The sequence below is a fragment of the Prunus persica genome, chromosome G7, assembly GCF_000346465.2.
Source record: "Prunus persica cultivar Lovell chromosome G7, Prunus_persica_NCBIv2, whole genome shotgun sequence".
NCBI classification, from domain to species: Eukaryota; Viridiplantae; Streptophyta; class Magnoliopsida; order Rosales; family Rosaceae; genus Prunus; species Prunus persica.
This window is the reverse complement of record NC_034015.1, coordinates 6230412-6250185: the sequence shown is the minus strand read 5'-3', so window position 1 is coordinate 6250185 and position 19774 is coordinate 6230412. Positions and strand designations below refer to the sequence as shown.

General features: G+C 37.5%; 1 protein-coding gene across 1 annotated transcript; it reads left to right on the top strand.

Moving 5' to 3' along the window:
* Nucleotides 11221-19413, top strand: LOC109950343 (the record flags this gene model as incomplete). The annotated part of the gene is made up of 6 exons (XM_020568909.1): nucleotides 11221-11787; nucleotides 14777-15889; nucleotides 15973-16567; nucleotides 16987-17284; nucleotides 17855-17906; nucleotides 18299-19413. Coding segments are annotated over 6 exons (3711 nt in total), but the record flags the coding sequence as incomplete, so codon positions are not given.

The following is a 19774-nucleotide window of genomic DNA, read 5'->3' as shown; positions in this document are numbered from 1 at the left end:
TACCCTTGATCTCATACCACTTGACCCAGAAATCGAACGGACGTTTCATAAGCGGAACAAAGGAAACAAAAAGAACACTTTGGTGGAACCACCATCCACACCTATGGCGGAGGAAGCAGAAAGAGCAGTAGGGGAATTTGGCCCCCCAGTGGCAACTCCCTCAGCGATCCGACGTCCTGCTATTGCAGCCAACAATTTTGAGATCAAACCAGCCATGATCACCATGCTGCAAAATTCATCCGTATTTTGTGGTCTACCGAATGAAGATCCCAACATCCATCTTGCAATATTCTTGGAGATTTGTGATACGTCCAAGTTCAATGGGGTAACTGACGATGCGATCCGTTTAAGGCTATTCCCCTTCTCCTTGAAGGATAAAGCCAAGCTTTGGTTACTGTCACAGCCACAAGACTCCATCCGTACTTGGGATGATTTATCTAAGAAATTCCTTGCTAAATTTTTCCCACCAGCAAAAACTGCAAAATTTCGACAAGATATTATGTCATTCGCTCAATATGATAAGGAACCTCTATATGAAGCCTGGGAACGATTCAAAGATTTATTGCGCAAGTGTCCTCACCATGAGCTACCAACCTGGATTCAAGTTCAGACTTTCTACAATGGGTTGAGTCAAACAAGCAGGACACTAGTTGATGCAGCTGCTGGAAGGGCTTTACACTACTACAAAAAGTGAAAAAGACGACCAGAAAACAACGACGGTCTAAGTGAAAACCGTCGTGGTTTATAAAAAGACGACGGTTCTAAAAACACCGTCGTGTAATACAACCTTAGACAACTAAAAAATGGAGTTTCAAATGGCTGTTCAAAAACAACGACGTACATAATTAAACAACCGACGTCTATTTGAAACAGATTTCCGCAGTGTAAAATCAATGCCAACAAAGAACGGCAGAAGTTATGAATCGACCGACGTAGAAAGTAAAGACGACGATTTCAATAAAAACTGCCGTTTTTACTCATAAAATAACACGACGAGGTTTTCGTATAAGACGCCGTATAATTACAAACAAATCCACGGCTTTAAAATACAAAATATCGCCGTATTAAATTAATTTACAACGACGGAAAATATAAATATATCGACGTCATTCTCGTATAGTTCTACGACGTTATCTTTAAATCGTACAATAAAATTTATCGTCGTATTTATTCATTTTATACGTCGTACCTTTAATTTTAACGGTCGTCTTAATAAGAATTTTTGTTAACAATTTTTTTCTTTGATTTTCTTACCCTACGTCGGTAGATCTACTTAATGACAAGAATTGAAATAACCACGACGGTTTATATAGAACACCGCCGACATAATCAGATTTGTCTGAGATCCCAAGGGTTACGAAATCTTACCAGATGGAACTCTGTTCCACATCATAATCTTAACAGATGACACAGATTTGCAAATATTGCGTCGTGTTAGTTTACAAATTCTAGAACATTAATTTCCCTCATTTTAAATTTCCTCGGGAAAGAAAAATCTATTTATCACGCTTTGTAATTGAAAACTAAAACTGAAAGAATACGGGAAAAAAAACTCTATTTATAATTTAAAAATAAAATCCACGTCGGTTGTAGTACACTTAACGACGTTTAACAAAATAATCTACGTCGGTAATTATAAATCTACCGCCATCTTACCTTAATATAGACGACGAGAAAAGACGACGGTAGAACAGAAAACCGCCGTTGTTTCAGTTTCTTTAACATATCTTTCTGCAGGACTTGTATAGTTCAAAGCATTGACAATGTCTTCATCATATCTCCCAGAAACTACTGATTCAATTGCTCATGCTTTAGAGGCCATCTGAAGCCATTTCTATTCTTTATCGCATTCTTGAAACCCATCTTCTTCTTCTGAAGCTCTACGGATAAAGGAAGAGGCTATCACAAATCCGACGGATCTTCTTAGGCAAGAAAATCAAGCAGAGGATCAGGCACATCTGATCTTCAGATTTCCCTGAGAAGCGAACTTTCCTTCGACAGCGAGTGGAGGCTAGGCTTGCATCTCTTTTGATGGAAAGCAAGGAGTATTCAGAAGCACTAAGTGTCCTATCAGGCTTGATCAAGGAAGTGAGAAGGCTAGTTGACAAGCTTCTTCTTGTGGACATATATTTGATGCGAGTAAGCTCAATTTCTCTTTGAGAAAACATCCAAATTATTGTCTTTGAGACATGAGAGACTGAGAGAGGAAGAACTTGGAACCTTAAATGTAAACCGAAAATGAATGAAAGCGACAAATTTATAGAATAAATTTTTAAAACCAACGGCGGTCCTTACAAAAAAACCGCCGTTTAAATTGTAAAATCAACGTCGGTATGATCGACGTATATTACAGAAATCCACGTCGGTAAATTAATAAAAACGACGTGTTAAATAATCTACCATGACGCGAGTTATTACTTATGTACTTTAATTTTTGAGTTTACTACGACGGTACCTACAAACTACTGTCGTATTTATTTACCACGTCCGAAGTTAAATGTTCCGTCGTATTTTGTAATTTATACGTCGTAGTTATATGTAACCGCCGTATTATTTTTTTGAAATGGTTTTATATGTAAGCAACTTTTCGTCTACTTGACTTACACATTCGTTGTTTTTATATTCTTATTTTATTTAAATCTGTCATCCAAAAAAGAAACTTTACATATTCCAGAATATTAATTTCCTTCGTTTTAAATTTCCTCCGGAAAAAAAACTCTATTTATAACGCACTGTAATTGAAAAATAAACTGAAAGGTCACGGGAAAAAAAATTCTATTCATAATTTAAAAATTAAAATCCACGTCGGTTATATTAAACCTAACGACGTTAAATGAAATGATTCCACGTCGAACGAAAAATATTGCGTCGTGTTAGTTAAAAACGACGTAGTTAAATGTAACCGCCGTATTATTTTTTTGAAATGGTTTTATATGTAAGCAACTTTTCGACTTACACATGCACTGTTTCCAAACCCGATTAAAAATTTCAATCTCCCAGAGAAACCTTTTCGTCTTTTTTCCTTGTCAGAGCATTGTCAGAGTTTCTCATCGTCTTCCTCTCGTCTTCTTCGTCGTCTCTGAACTTAAACATCGATCATCTTCCTCTTGCTTTCATTGCACGCAAAAGGTAAGCTTTCATTTTCACTATTTTGGTTACTGTTTTGCATGCTCATACGTTTTTTGTTTGAAAAATCTTTTTACCTTTTTTCTGGCCAAAATCATTTTACTTCTTTCCAAGTTTGATAAAATATACAGACAAAGAGGGAAAGTTTCCAACTTTGAAGACAACTACCTCAACTAAATAAGACGACTGTAGACCACGACGGTTCGTCAGTTGTTCTAGCGTCGTTTGAAAATTGACAAAGTTGTTTTTAAAATAATAGTCTTTTTTTATATGCTTGTTTAATTGCAGGTTTGATTTCTCTGAACAATGGTTTTTGTTTTTCCCTTATTTGATAAAATATAAAGAAAAAGAAACTAGGGTTGGTATCTAATATAGACGACAAAATATCTTATTGTTTTACGTCGTGTGAATGTTAATACCACGACGGTGTATTACTATTGACGTCGTATGAACATAAATACCACGACGTTATATAAATAATAGTTTTACCACGACGGTGTATTACTATTGACGTCGTGTGAACATATATACCACGACGTTATATAAATAATGGTTTTAAACATTTATTACGTCTGAGATTATTTCATTGCGTCGTCTAAAATCATATCATACGTCGTATTTTTTTAATACCGTCGTTTGTGTTCTTAATGTTTTCCTGAAATATTTTCACTTGCAGTTTTGTCTGTTAAAATGGTTTCTCAACAACAAACTAAGGATTCTGGCTCCAAGAAGCTTGGAATGGTAGCTCCTCAAGACAAGTCTTCGAAGGAGATGAAGTCTTCGAAGAAGATGAAGTTTGCTTCATCATCTGCTGAGACAGAACCAACCAGCCAGACAACAATCTCTGATGATTCAAAGACTGGTCGAGGTATGAGCACAATGCCTCGTGTTGTGAAGAGAAAGCTTCAGAAACTGAGGCCAATTGTTGAGTACAATAAAAGGGGGAAAGGTGTTGGCCAAGCACATATTGAGATGCAGTCGTATATTGGTGTGTTGGCACGCTCCAGGATCCCACTTGTGGACAAGAAATGGTCCCAAATCCCCAAGGATATAAAGGAGCAGATTTGGGAAGCAGTTGACATGGCTTTTGTCGTAGGCCAAGGGGGCAAGACCTCTGTTTTAGCTTCTGCTGCCAAGAAATGGAAGGATTTCAAGTCTACACTAACGAGGCATTATATCCTTCCATACACCAATGACAGGGAGAAATTAAGCCAACCCCCTGAAACATATAAATTCATAGAGAAAGCACAATGGGATGCCTTTGTAGCTTCAAGGCTATCCAAAGATTTTGAGTCTGTGCATTCTCAACATGCACAGATTAGGGAGAAACTCGAGTACAATCATCGATTGTCTCGAAAAGGATATGCTGGATTGGAGGATCAATTGGAGGAAACCATGCCTGGGGTAGAAATTGATCGATCTACCTTATGGAAGAGAGCTAGACAGGACAAACATGGTAACATCCCTGATCCAAAGGTGGCAGAGAAAGCAAAATTAATTGTAAGCCTACTATCACTCTGTTTTAAATTTTTATTAAACTGTGAATTATTCTTATTACGTCGTATGTTATATTTTTCGTCGTGTGAATGATATTACCACGTCGAAAAATTTTTAAAAACGTCGTTAAAGGTCTAAATAGGAATCACTACTATGTTTTCTGTAATTATAGCATAAGACGTCGGTGGTTCATTTTCGCGTCGTGTGAATGATATTACCACGTCGAAACTTTTTTAAAAACGTCGTTAACGGTCTAAATAGGAATCACTACTCTGTTTTCTTTAATTATAGCATAAGACGTCGGTTGTTTATTCATTTCGTCGTTTTAAATAAATAACCACGTCGGTATAACTACCGTCGTGATAAGTTATAATAACGTCGGTTTATACGTTATTGCGTCGTGTGAAATTATATAATACGTCGTTTGTACATAAATAACCGTCGTGTGTTTTTTTGTTTATCTTTGTTTTAGGATGAATTGCAGAAACAAGTCTCGGAAGGCAAAGTCAGAGTAGATGGCAGCAATGATGTGCTGACCATGGCTTTGGGCCCCGAGCATCCAGGCAGAGTGAGGGGAGTTGGTGCTGGTGTTTCCCCAAGGCAATATTTCAATTTGCCCAAACCACAGAGGGTGAGCTTTGACGACCGTTTGAAGGACAGTTTAAGAGTTCTCCTTCAAGAAGAGACTAAAAAGATGGAGGCTAAGGCAAGGGAAGAGGCCTTAAGGATGGAGGCTAGGACAAAACAATTGGTAGAGGCTGAGAGGGAGCATTTCCTGAGTCAGCTTTCCCAATTAATTCCCAATTTTGATCCAAGCATGCTTAAACCAAGAATTAGCCAAAGCCCCAAAAATCCAATGTCTGACAAAGCTAGCTGCTCTGGAGGTGATGTGAGATCCCTACATTTGGAGGATGATACTGCCAAAATGGGGAAACATCAGCCAGATGAAGAGAAGGAAGAAGAAAAAAGAGATGAAGAGAAGGAAGAAGAAAAGGAGAAAGAAGATGAAGAAAAGCATGACGACAAGGTATGTTCACATAACTTTGCCTTTTTTATTTGTTTTTCAAAATTTCAGACGTCGATATTTTTATTTAATCCGTCGTTTGTTTACAACTTAGACGGCGGAATTTTTTTAAGACGTAATAAAATATTTAAACGACGGTTTTTGCACCGTCGTTTAAATGGTTTCAGACGACGCTTTATTCATAAAACCGTCGTCTTTATTGAATTACCACAACTGTTTTTTCACCGTCGTTTAAATACTTTTAAGACGACGTTTTATTCCTTAAACCGTCGTCTTTATTGAATTACCACGTCATTTTTTTTATTTCTTTAAACAGGTTATTAAAGTTGGTGATTATTCAAATATGGAGGCGCCATCTTCTTTAAAAACCCTTTGTCGTTTTGTGGAAACGACACTCCTGCCTGAGGATAAGACACTCCAATTTACAATTGATAAGGAGGTGTTTGGTGGTGAGCGCGATACCTTCCTCCTGCCTGAAGATATTACACAATTTGCAGGCATGGAAGAAATTGGAGCTACTGTATTGGCTGTATATATGAGGTTTGTACTTCTAAAATAATACCTCGTTGGTTTATATATTGAGTCGTCTTAACTAACTAACCACGTCGTCTTAACTAACTACCGTCGTGATAAATATATTATAACATCCTCATCTATTTCAGTACGTCGTGTGAAATATTATAATACGTCGTTTTTTTATACATAACCGTCGTGTTTTTTTGTGCTGACTTGTTTATATTATTTTATGTATTTAGGTACTTACACGATGTTTTGAAACAAGCCAATATGTGCAGCATGGTTGGCTTTATCGACCCTGCTACAGTTAGTGCCAACTCTGGCACAATAACTGAAAGATCACGACTGGTAGCAGCTCGACTTCAGAAGACAGACGGTGAACAGATTTTCATGATGCCTTACAATCCAGGGTTAGTCTCCTTAGGATTTTGTTTTTATGATTTTCAATAAATGACAGCTTATAAACTAACCACGTCGGTGTTTTATTTTATTTAGTCGTTTGAAACTACTAACCACGTCGGTATTTATTTATCGTCGTGATAAATATATAATGTCGTCGTATCTACTTTATTTCGTCGTGTGAAATACTATAATACGTCGTTTTTGTAAATAACCGTCGTTTTTATATTAATTTTGTGCAGCCGTCATTGGATCTTGCTGATTGTAAGAGCAAAGAAGGAGACCGTCTATTTTCTGGATCCTCTGCCAGGTCATCGTGTGGTCGACGAAGAGGCGAAAAACATCGTGAACAGTGCTTTAAAAATATATAATACCCACATAGCCCGAGCAGGACGTAAAAATGTAATTTGGAAAACTCTCTCAGGCACACCAAAGCAACCCAGCAATGTAGAATGCGGGTATTATGTGATACGCTTCATGAGGGACATCATCATGGATCCTTCCTTTGGGTTTGAGTATAAGGTAAGAAGAAATTACCTTCATACATTTAACGTCGTTTTTTGTATTATCAACGACGGTCATGTAAAATTAACGTCGTTGAATGGATATACTACGTCGGTTATGAAAAATATCGTCGTCTGTGATTGAATTTCTTTTTATTTATAAACCCTAATAGTCATTGTTTATGCAGTATGCCAAGGGAAACCAGGAAGCTTCATACCCCCAAGAAGCCATTGATGAAGTCCGGAATGAATGGGCAGAGTTTGTTTTCCAAATTATTAAACAGGGCAATTATTGAACACTTGATATTTATGTATAATGTACAAATTTTCTCTACCTTCATACATTTAACGTCGTTTTTTGTATTATCAACGACGGTCATGTAAAATTAACGTCGTTGAATGGATATACTACGTCGGTTATGAAAAATATCGTCGTCTGTGATTGAATTTCTTTTTATTTATAAACCCTAATAGTCATTGTTTATGCAGTATGCCAAGGGAAACCAGGAAGCTTCATACCCCCAAGAAGCCATTGATGAAGTCCGGAATGAATGGGCAGAGTTTATGTAACGACAGCGGTTAAGTCGTGGAATATATATTTTACGTCGTATAGTTAAAAAGCCGCCATGGTTTCTGTAATGTAAAAATTTGTTGAGGTTTTCTTAAATTAAAAAAAAAAACAAACATACAAATTGCTTAACACCGACGTGGTTTGTTGTTGTGGTAAGAATATTTTATTATTTTTATATCAAAATATTCAAAATAAATTTAAAATAAATCAGAAAATTGAAAAGTCATCTCCTATGAAGTCATTGATATATTTTCTTCCACATAAACCTTGAAAAAATTCATTTTGAATAACAAAAATTTAAAATGACCATCCAAAACAAAATTGTTTTGATGAGTCATAAAATCACTTCTAGTTTTATGGTTTAGGGTTTAGAGTCTAGGGTTTAGAGATTAGGGTTGTTATTTAAGTATAATTTTTGGGTAGTCTAGGGTATATGTTAGGCTTTAAAACCATAAAACCTTTTATAAACTTAATTTTTTAAATTGTATAATTTAGTTTTATGGGTTTAGGGTATTAATTTTTAACGATGGTGGTTGCGTCGTGGAATACATATTTTACGTCGTACAGAAAAACATACGACATGGTTTACGCTTTAAACGACGTCATTTTAATATGTAAGTCGGTTTATATAATTTACAACGTCTTTAATTTCTTAACACCGACGTGGTTTTTCAGTCGTCGTTATATAAAAAATTCAAAATAAATTTAAAATTAATCCGAAAAATGAAGCTTCAAAATGAACGGCCTTACGTTCTTAATTCGAAAATGAAGTTTCCGTCGTGGAATATTAAATTTACGTCGGTACTTGTAGAACTTTCGCCTTGGTTTTTCTTTCGACGTTTTAAAACGCGCGAGCTCTAAAAATTTTCGCGCGACCTAAATTTTTTTAGATTTGACTCTTATTCTTATACTTCGAACCCTGAAACCTAAAATTTTCAGATTTCGCGCGACATAACATTTCGCTCTCTCACTTCTGCTCTAATTAAAAGTTGCACTCTCCAGGCTCCGTCGAATCTGTGAGATCGTCCAACCTGTAAGTACAAACCCTATCTTCCCCTTGTAAATTCATTGAATGATATTAGGTTGTTTTGTTAAAGGGTTTTATGTGTATGCTTTGCGATCTGTTAATAATGTGCTGGAAATCAACACAAAAAGACACAGATCACCAACTTCCAAATGATTGTCACGCACAACGTCCATCCAACCACGCAATCAACACAAAAAGACACAGATCACCAACTTCCAAATGATTGTCACGCACAACGTCCATCCAACCTCGCGCGACCTAAATTTTTTTAGATTTGGCTCTTATTCTTATACTTCGAACCCTGAAACCTAAAATTTTCAGATTTCGCGCGACATAACATTTCGCTCTCTCACTTCTGCTCTAATTAAAAGTTGCACTCTCCAGGCTCCGTCGAATCTGTGAGCTCGTCCAACCTGTAAGTACAAACCCTATCTTCCCCTTGTAAATTCATTGAATGATATTAGGTTGTTTTGTTAAAGGGTTTTATGTGTATGCTTTGCGATCTGTTAATAATGGGCTTATAGGTATGGGTTCATGGATTTTCTGTTTAATGGGTTCATGGATTACATTATCTGTTATGTTGAATTGGGAATGGATTTAATTTTGTCGTATCTTTTAATCACCCTATGTTATGTTGAATTGGGAATGGATTTATTGTTTTCATGCTTGGTTTCATGTATATGTTGGTTTCTTGCTTGGTTTCATATATATGTTGTGTTCTTAATGGGTTTTGTGTTCTTGAAAATAAACTGAGACACGACGAATTTTAAGGCACACGACGAATTTTAAGGCATACGACGACGATTACACGACGGTTTTTTTAAACTACCGTCGTTGTATTACTTATACACGACGGTTTTTTCATAAACCGTCGTTTGTATTACTTATAATAGACGACGTCTGTTGAAAATCCGTCGTCTATATATGCCAAATATGTCTGTTTTTGTTTAAAACCCGTCGTCTCTGTTGTGTATTACTTGCGATTAGATCATTGTATAATCTGCTATAGTGATGGTCATTGCCTGTATTTTCACTTTATTATAGATAATAGGTTATAGTGTCGGAGATGGATAAGTCATGGATGCACTCGGATAGAAGATCGAAGGCATATGAATTTGGGGTGGAAGCATTTTTGAACTTTGCTGTAGAAAATCTTCTAACTACAACACATATCCGTTGTCCATGTGTTAAATGTGTTAATTTGAAGTTGTTTGGGGTTGGAATTATAAGGGATCACTTATACTTTAATGGAATTGACCAAAGCTATAAGAATTGGACATTTCACGGAGAACCTTGGGAAGCAACTACTAATGCTAGTAGAAATGTTGAAGAAGATGATGGCCATAGTAGGTACAGTTTTGTGTCTGAAGAAATTGATATGGATGATAATGATTTTGGTGATTTTGGTTCGGATCCGTATGAGTTTGCCAATGTGATTGGGGATGGAGATCAACCAGTGTACCCTGGTTGTAGAAAGTACACGAAGTTATCGGCATTAGTGAAGTTGTATAATTTGAAGGCAAAACATGGGATGAGTGATGTCTGTTTTACAGAATTATTGATACTTCAAGGCGATTTGCTTCCAGAAGGAAATACAATACCAACCTCCATGTATGAGGCTAAAAAGACTTTGTGTGCATTGGGGCTGAGTTATGAGAAAATGCACGCATGCCCCAATGATTGCATCTTGTATAGGAAGGAGTATGAGGATTCAACTAATTGTCCTACTTGTGGTATCTCAAGGTGGAAGGAAGGCAAAGATTCAATCTTGAAAGAGGGTGTGCCAGCGAAGGTGGTGTGGTATTTTCCCCCAATTACAAGGTTTAAAAGGATGTTTCAATCACATGAGACAGCTAAGAGTTTGACTTGGTGGCATGCTGCTAGAAAATCAATTGACGGTCAGATGTCTCATCCGGCGGATTCCCCGTCTTGGAAACTTCTTGATGATAAATGGCCTGAGTTTGGTAATGAGCCGAGAAACTTGAGATTGGCTCTTTCATCTGATGGATTCAATCCCCACAGTTCTCTAAGTAGCAGATATAGTTGTTGGCCGGTTATCTTAGTTACATATAATCTCCCTCCATGGCTGTGCATGAAACGAAAGTTCATGATGTTAACCTTATTGATTTCAGGTCCTAAACAACCCGGAAATGATATAGACGTCTACTTGGAGCCTTTGATTGATGATTTAAAATCCTTGTGGGTTGGGATTAGAGGAGTGTATGATGCACATAATGGAGAATACTTTACACTCAGAGCTGCATTAATGTGGACAATTAATGATTTCCCCGCCTATGGAAACTTATCTGGTTGTGTTGTTAAAGGATATAAAGCTTGTCCAATATGCGGCGATGATACACCTAGTCACAGGTTGAAAAATGGCCACAAAATTTGTTACATTGGGCATAGAAAATGGTTACCAATCAATCATCCATATAGGAGGCAACGTGCAGCTTTTAATGGGAAACCTGAATATTGCATACCTCCCGAGCCATTAACCGGAGAAGAAGTGCTGCATATGGTTGAAAATGGTGACAGAGTTTGTTGGAAGAAGAAATCAATATTCTTTGATCTCGAGTATTGGAAATACCTTCCTGTGAGGCATGCCCTAGATGTTATGCACATTGAGAAGAATGTTTGCGATAGTATCATTGGTACATTGCTGGAGATCCCTGGAAAAAATAAAGATGGGATTGCTGCTCGATTAGATTTATTGAACATGGGGGTCAAAACTGATTTGCAACCCGAGTATGGAGAAAGACGTACTCGTTTGCCTCCTGGGCCTTGGAATTTGTCAAGAGCAGAGAAGAGAGAGGTTTGCAATTCTTTCTATGGTATGAAGGTCCCTGAAGGTTATTCTTCAAATATTAAAAATCTTGTATCTTTACAAGATTCAAGACTTCTTGGCCTTAAATCACATGATTGTCATACCTTAATGCAACAATTGCTCCCTGTGGCAATTCGTTCTGTTTTGGAGAAGCCTGCAAGGTATGCAATAACTCGTTTGTGCTTCTTCTTCAATGCTATATGTGCAAAGACTGTTGATGTTTCCAAGCTAGATAAGTTGGAAGAAGATGTAGTAGTTACTCTGTGTTTGCTTGAGAAGTACTTTCCCCCTTCATTCTTTGATATCGTGGTTCATCTAGTAGTACATCTTGTCAGAGAAGTTCGTCTATGTGGGCCAGTATATTTTAGGTGGATGTATCCGTTTGAAAGATATATGAAAGTGCTGAAGGGGTATGTTCAGAATCGTACTCGTCCCGAAGGTTGCATTGCTGAGCGGTATATAGCTGAAGAAGCGGTAGAGTTTTGTACTCAGCATTTATCTGATGTTAGTACAGTTGGAGTGCCTTCAAGCCAAAAGATGGGACTTTCAAAGCCATTATCAGGTTGCACAGTGAGCGTAGTTGATCAGGACCTGTTGAATCAAGCACATCTATATGTCTTGGAGAATACGGAGGAAGTCCTACCTTATATCGAGTACGTATGAGTTTTATTCTTTAAGTTTCCATTTTAAATTATTTCTTATGTTTATCTTATATATTTGGGACCGTAATGCTTGAATTTTTCGTGTCATGTAGGCAACATATGATCCACATCAAGACTGCTTATCCAAAATTTAGAAAGAGAACAAAGTGGCTGCAGGATAAGCACAATAGCACTTTCATTCAATGGCTACGCTTCAAGGTATATGTTGTTGAATAACATATTTCTCTTTTAATTTTCTTCTTATTTCTATGTTAGATTGAATTAAGATTTGATTAATTTGCAGGTTCAAAGTGAACTTGAGGAAGACAATAATGGCGTATCAGAAAATTTAAGGTGGCTAGCAGCTGGTCCAAACATGGCAGTGCCATTATATAGGAGCTATCTTATTCAAGGTATTAAATTCAATATCAAGGCACAAGATGATGTGCGGACAACTCAAAATAGTGGAGTTTATTTACTTGCACATACCATGCAAGTTGCTAGTGCCAAGGATAAAAACCCAATTCTCTCAAATATGGGTTTCTATGGTGTCATTCAAGAAATTTGGGACCTTGACTACCAAAAGTTTACAATCCCAGTCTTTAGGTGTGATTGGATAGATAGTTCTGGTCTTGTAGTCGACGAACTTGGATTTACCCTTGTAGATTTGAGTAAAATTGGACATAGGAATGACCAATTTGTTTTGGCTTCTCAAGTCAAACAAATATTTTTTGTTGACGACCCGATGCATCGTGGTTGGTCGGTAGTGTTATCAATGCCTAATAGAGAATATAATGATGTTATTGGTGATGAAGTCTTAGGTGATGTGATAATTGAGTGTGAGCCATTTACTAGAGGGATGCCAAATGTTGACACATTTGATGAACTGGTGGGTGAGTTAGGTGCTCAAAATATTCGAGGTGGGTGTGAAGATATATGGATTGAATGATGCTTATGTAATTGGCAGTGTATGACATTCATTTTATAATATATTGTAATGTGATTTCTTCACTTTCATTATACAGGTTTTGGCCACAAAACAATCAGTGCAAAAAATACTGGATCCAGATTACATCATTATATTCTGCATAAAAAACAACGTCTGTTCAAATAAAACACGACGTTATGGTGAACCATTTATTCAGCATATTTACCGACGTCTTAAAGCAACGTAACAATGAAGAACCACGACGCTATTGTGAAGCAATTATCCAGGATATCACGTCGGGGAAGGATTAAGTACCGCCATGTAATTCAAAATAACACGACTCCAATCCCATAATAACGACGTCTAAAAAACGAGATATATAATCTGAACGTTAAAAAATACGACGTCATCATACATTTTCCACGTCGCAAGTTCTTTTATAAACGAAGAGGAACGAAATGAATTCCGACGAAAATTCATTATAACCGCCGTCTAATAACAATTAAACGACGTTATTTGTAATACGGCTCTCATCATAATCTACGCCGTCTATATGTTCTGTAATACGGCTCTCATTTATTTGGAACCGACGTTGTTTAGAAGTTCAACGTCGTCTATATTATTAAGTGTGTCGTGAGTAATGAATACATATAAATACAACGTCGACTATATAAATGTATACGTCGTAAATAATGACACTGACAACTATTTCCACGTCATCTTTTTTAGAAAAATCGAAGTGGAAAATTTATTTCACGACGGTTTTTTGTAAATAAGAGACGTAGTAGATTTCAATAACGTCGTCTTCTCATGTATTTAAAGACGTCATATTTTTTCTTGTCGGGTAAATTATATTTAACGGCGTAGTATTTTAGTTGTCGTCGTTGTATGTATATCTTGCGGCCTTGTTCTTTTAATATGTGTCATATTTTTCCTTTTTAACGACGGTGATGTTTTTGAGTTGGTCGTCTATTCTCATCCTCGACTATTTTCTAGAACTTTAGCAGACTAAACACGTCTGTTTTTATTTTTTTCCGACGTTGTTTTATTTAACAACGTCTAATATTTATCGTCGTTGTTTGTTTCTGAAAATAGGACGTATAAATTTTGTAATACGACTCTCATATATTTGTAACCGACGTTGTTTAGTTTTTCAACGTCTACTCTATAAACATATACGTCGTAAATAATGACACTGACAACTATTTCCACGTCATCTTTTATCGAAAAATCGAAGTGGAAAATTAATTTTACGACGGTTGTTTTTATATATGCGATGTAGTAGGTATAAATAACGTCTTCTTCTAATGTATTTAAAGACGTCATATTTTTTATTGTCGTGAAAATTATATTTAACGTCGTCGTGTTTGTATTTTCGTCGTTGTATGTCTATCTTGCGGCCTTGTTCTGTTAATATGTGTCATATTTTTTCTTTTTAACGACGGTTTTTTTAGAGAGTTGGTCGTCTATTATCATCCTCGATTGCTTTTTTTAGATCTTTTTGCAGTACAAAGACGTCGTTTTGTATTTGTTGATGACGTTGTATATGTTAACAACGACGGTTATTTAGCGTCGTGGTTTATGAGGGAAAAGATGACGGTGGATTCCACGACCATTGAAAAACCCAATACACGACGGTGATTTACCGTCGTCTTTTTGCTTTTTTGTAGTTGTGTTAATGACAAAAACGGCTACTGAAGCATTTGAATTATTGGAGACCATGGCATCCAACAACTACCAATGGCCGAGTGAGAGAATGAATCTAAAACCAGCTGGGGTCTTGGAAGTCGATGCTATGGCTTTGCTAACAGCACAAATTTCTAACCTTACTAAAAAAGTTGATTCTTTAAGTGTTAATGCTATAAACACTAGTACTAATTTTGGTTGTGAACTTTGTGCAGGCCCTCATCCAAGTTCAGAGTGTACCAAAGGGAACCCATTTGCGTCCGCTGAGCAAGTCAATCAGGTTGGAGAATTTAATCGACAAAGGAATAATCCTTATTCCAATACATACAACCCCGGTTGGCGAAACCATCCAAATTTTTCATGGAGCAACACTCAGAATGTGCAGAGACCACCACCTGGTTTTCCGGCTCAAGAGAAGAAAATAAATTTGGAAGATGCGCTTACTCAGTTGACTATGTCTACCACCCAATTCATGACTGAAACAAAAACCCAATTTCAGAATCAGCAAGCTTCTATTCAGAATTTGGAAGTGCAAGTTGGCCAATTAGCTAATGTTATAAGTGGAAGAAACCAAGGAGTATTTCCAAGCCAACCTGAAGTTAACCCGAAAAATCAAGAACAAGCAAAGGCAATCACTCTTCGTAAAGGGAAGCAAGTAAATACAGCAGTCGACTTGGAACAAGAAGCATTAGAGAAAGAAAAAGAAGCTAAGAAGTCTGCAGCAGAAATGGGGCATGCATCTTTACCACCAATCACCACCACAGAAAAATCCCAAGAAGAAGAAAATTCTATACCAATTCCTTCTCCTCCACTGAAGCCATATGTCCCACAAATCCCTTTTCCGCAGAGGTTGGGAAAAAATAAAGTTGATGGGCAGTTTGCAAAATTCTTGGAGATGTTCAGAAAGTTACAGATCAACATTCCTTTTGCTGAAGCTTTGGAACAAATGCCAAGTTATGCAAAATTCATGAAAGACATTCTCTCCAAGAAGAGGAAATTTGGAGAGCACGAGAAAATCCAACTGACAGAAGAGTGCAGCGCCATCCTACAACGGAAGCTTCCACCAAAACAAAAAGATAGAGGAGTTTTAAAATTCCATGCACTATTGGAAATAATTTCTTTGAAAGAGCTTTATGTGATTTGGGTTCTAGCATTAACTTACTACCTTTATCTGTTGCTAAAAAGATTGGTATTGGTGAAATTAAACCCACTACTGTTTCTTTGCAGATGGCGGACAGGTCAATCACATACCCAGATGGAATTATAGAAGATGTTCTAGTAAAGGTTGATACACTCATATTTCCGGCGGATTTTCTGGTTTTGGATATGGAAGAAGATTCTGACATGCATCTAATTTTGGGCCGCCCATTCTTGATTACTTCACGCACTCTGATTGACGTAGAAGAAGGGTTACTAACTTTGAGAGTTGGGAATGAAAAAGCAACATTCAAAGTTTTTGAAGCAATTAAATTTCCAAGAGAAGCGGAGGATTGTTTTCACATGGAATTAATTGATGAAATTGCTTCAGACACATTTAAAAAGGAGAATCCGAGCCATCCATTGGAATCTACATTGGTCCATGCTGCTACCTCCCAAGATGACAACCCCTTGGTTGCTGAATATGCCTTATATTTGGATGCATCACAACCATACCACCCAAGGCGAAGGAATCAGTTCGAACCACTAGGAGCGGCACCTCCTAAGGCTGCACCTTCGGTGATTGCTGCACCCACACTTACTCTGAAGCCATTGCCAACACATTTGAGGTATGCTTATTTGGAAAATTCTGAAACTTTACCAGTTATGATTGCTACCAATTTGAGTGAAACTGAAGAAGAAAAAGTATTACGGGTTTTGAGAAAATATAAAACTGCAATTGGGTGGACAATCGCTGACATCAAGGGTATTAGCCCTTCTATGTGTATGCATCGAATACTAATGGAAGAGGAGCATAAGCCATCCGTGGAGCATCAACGTCGATTGAATCCCAACATGAAGGAAGTGGTTCGTGCAGAGGTATTAAAATTGCTTGATGCAGGTATTATTTACCCTATATCTGACAGTAGTTGGGTGAGTCCTACACAGGTTGTGCCAAAGAAAGGAGGGATGACTGTAGTAAAAAATGACAATAATGAGTTAGTTCCAACAAGAACTGTTACAGGATGGAGAGTCTGCATAGATTACAGGAAATTGAATTCTGCAACCAGAAAAGATCACTTCCCGCTGCCTTTTATTGATCAGATGCTAGAAAGACTTGCTGGGCATGCCTATTACTCCTAGACGGATACTCAGGATATAATCAAATTCCTATCGCGCCTGAAGACCAAGAAAAAACGACCTTCACATGTCCATTTGGAACTTTTGCCTATTGCCGTATGCCTTTTGGGTTATGTAACGCTCCTGCCACTTTTCAACGTTGCATGATGAGCATTTTCTCGGACATGGTGGAGCGATTTATTGAGGTATTTATGGATGATTTCTCTGTTTTCAGTTCATCTTTTGATTCTTGTTTGGATAATTTGGCATTGGTGTTAGCAAGATGTGAAGAAACCAATTTAGTTCTCAATTGGGAAAAATGCCATTTTATGGTACAAGAAGGAATTGTGTTGGGGCATAAAATTTCAGCAAGAGGTATTGAGGTTGACCGTGCAAAAATTGAGACCATAGAAAAGCTGCCACCCCCTTCTACAGTGAAAGGAATTCGAAGCTTCCTGGGACATGCTGGGTTTTATCGTCGATTTATAAAGGATTTCTCTAAAATTACAAAGCCTCTTTGCAAGTTGTTATTGAAGGATTCTGAATTCAACTTTGATTCAGACTGTTTGGAGGCATTTAATTTATTGAAGACAAAGCTCACCACTGCACCAGTCATTATGGCACCTGATTGGGAATTACCATTCGAGATTATGTGTGATGCAAGTGATTATGCTATTGGAGCCGTCTTGGGTCAAAGGAAGAATAAATTACTACATGTAATTCACTATGCCAGTCGTACATTGAATGATGCCCAACTGAACTATGCCACTACGGAAAAGGAATTGTTAGCAGTGGTATTCGCATTGGATAAATTTCGTTCTTACCTACTGGGTGCAAAGGTAATTGTATATACGGATCATGCAGCTTTGAAATTTTTGCTTGCCAAGAAGGAAGCAAAACCAAGACTAATTCGATGGGTTTTATTACTTCAAGAGTTTGATATTGAAATTCGAGATAAAAAAGGATCTGAGAATGTGGTGGCCGACCACCTCTCTCGGCTAGTCCGTGAGGATGAAGTTATAGAAGATGTTGGGCCTATCCTAGAGACATTCCCGGATGAGCAATTATTTTCCATCAACTCCGAAAAAGAATTCATCACTCCCTGGTATGCAGATTTTGTAAATTACCTAGCTTGTGGCATTCTTCCCCCTAATATGTCTTTTTATCAGAAAAAGAAATTCCTATCATTGGTTAAACATTATTATTGGGATGATCCATATTTGTGGAAGCACGGTCCTGACCAAGTTATACGAAGATGTGTACCTGAGACAGAGATGGCTGATTGCATTGTCATACTTTGGCATGTGGAGGCCATTATGGTGCTTCCAAGACTACGGCCAAGGTTCTACAATCTGGATTTTTCTGGCCTACTTTGTTTAAAGATGCTCAAGACTTTGTTGCAAGATGTGACCCTTGCCAACGTACAGGAAATATCTCTAGTCGAAACCAAATGCCCTTGAATAATATTTTGGAGGTGGAATTGTTTGATGTTTGGGGTATTGACTTCATGGGTCCGTTTCCGGCATCATATGGGAATTTGTATATTTTGGTTGCAGTGGATTATGTATCCAAATGGGTCGAAGCAGCTGCCCTACCCACGAATGACGCCAAGGTTGTGGTCCGATTTCTACGAAAGAATATTTTTACAAGATTTGGGGTCCCTCGTGCAATTATTAGTGATGGAGGTACGCATTTTTGCAATCGTCAATTTAACTCCCTTCTTGCAAAATATGGCATCACCCATAAAGTGTCTACTCCCTACCATCCGCAAACTAGTGGGCAAGTTGAAGTTTCGAATAGGGAATTGAAGAAAATCTTGGAAAAGACGGTGAGTACCTCTAGGAAAGATTGGTCATTAAAATTGGATGATACACTATGGGCTTATAGAACGGCGTTCAAAGCGCCAATTGGGATGTCACCATATAGACTGGTTTTTGGGAAAGCATGCCACCTTCCGGTGGAATTGGAGCATAAAGCGTTTTGGGCTATTAAAACGCTCAATTTTGACATGAGTTCGGCAGGGGAGAAGAGGAAGTTACAATTGAATGAGCTAGAGGAACTTCGAAATGAATCGTATGAGAATGCGAAAATTTACAAGGACCGTACAAAGAAGTGGCATGACAAGCACATCTTGAAGAAGGAATTTTATGTAGGTCAAAGTGTTCTCCTCTACAACTCCCGGTTGAAACTTTTTCCTGGGAAACTTCGCTCTCGTTGGTCTGGACCATTCACGGTGTTAACAGTGTATCCTTATGGGACAGTTGAAATCAAGAATGATCGTGACGGTACAACTTTCAAAGTTAATGGCCATCGACTCAAACCTTATGTGGCAGCTGCATTTCTTGAGGAGGAAACCACTATCCTCCTTGATGACCCCAAGTAAACGCACCCTAAAGTCGAGCTAGTGACTCTAAACTAAGCGCTTGTTGGGAGGCAACCCAACTAGGTACCTTCGTTCCTTTTTATTTTATTTTGTTTGTTTTCCCTTTATTTTCCATCCTTCTATGCCTTTACTCATTGTTACATGCATTTACTTAAAACATTGAGGACAATGCTTAGTTTAGGTTTGGGGGTGTGGAGTTTGGTTGTTTTTGTTTGAGTTTTGAGTCATAGAAAAAAAAAAAACAGATTTTGTGTTCCAAAGAAAGGATTTTGTGTTTCAAAGAACATTTCTCGATTTTTTCTAGCCCTGTGATGATTGCAAACATGTTCCAGATGTGTTACAGATGTGTTTTGGCCATTAGATGACTTTCAAACCAGAAAATAGCAAAGA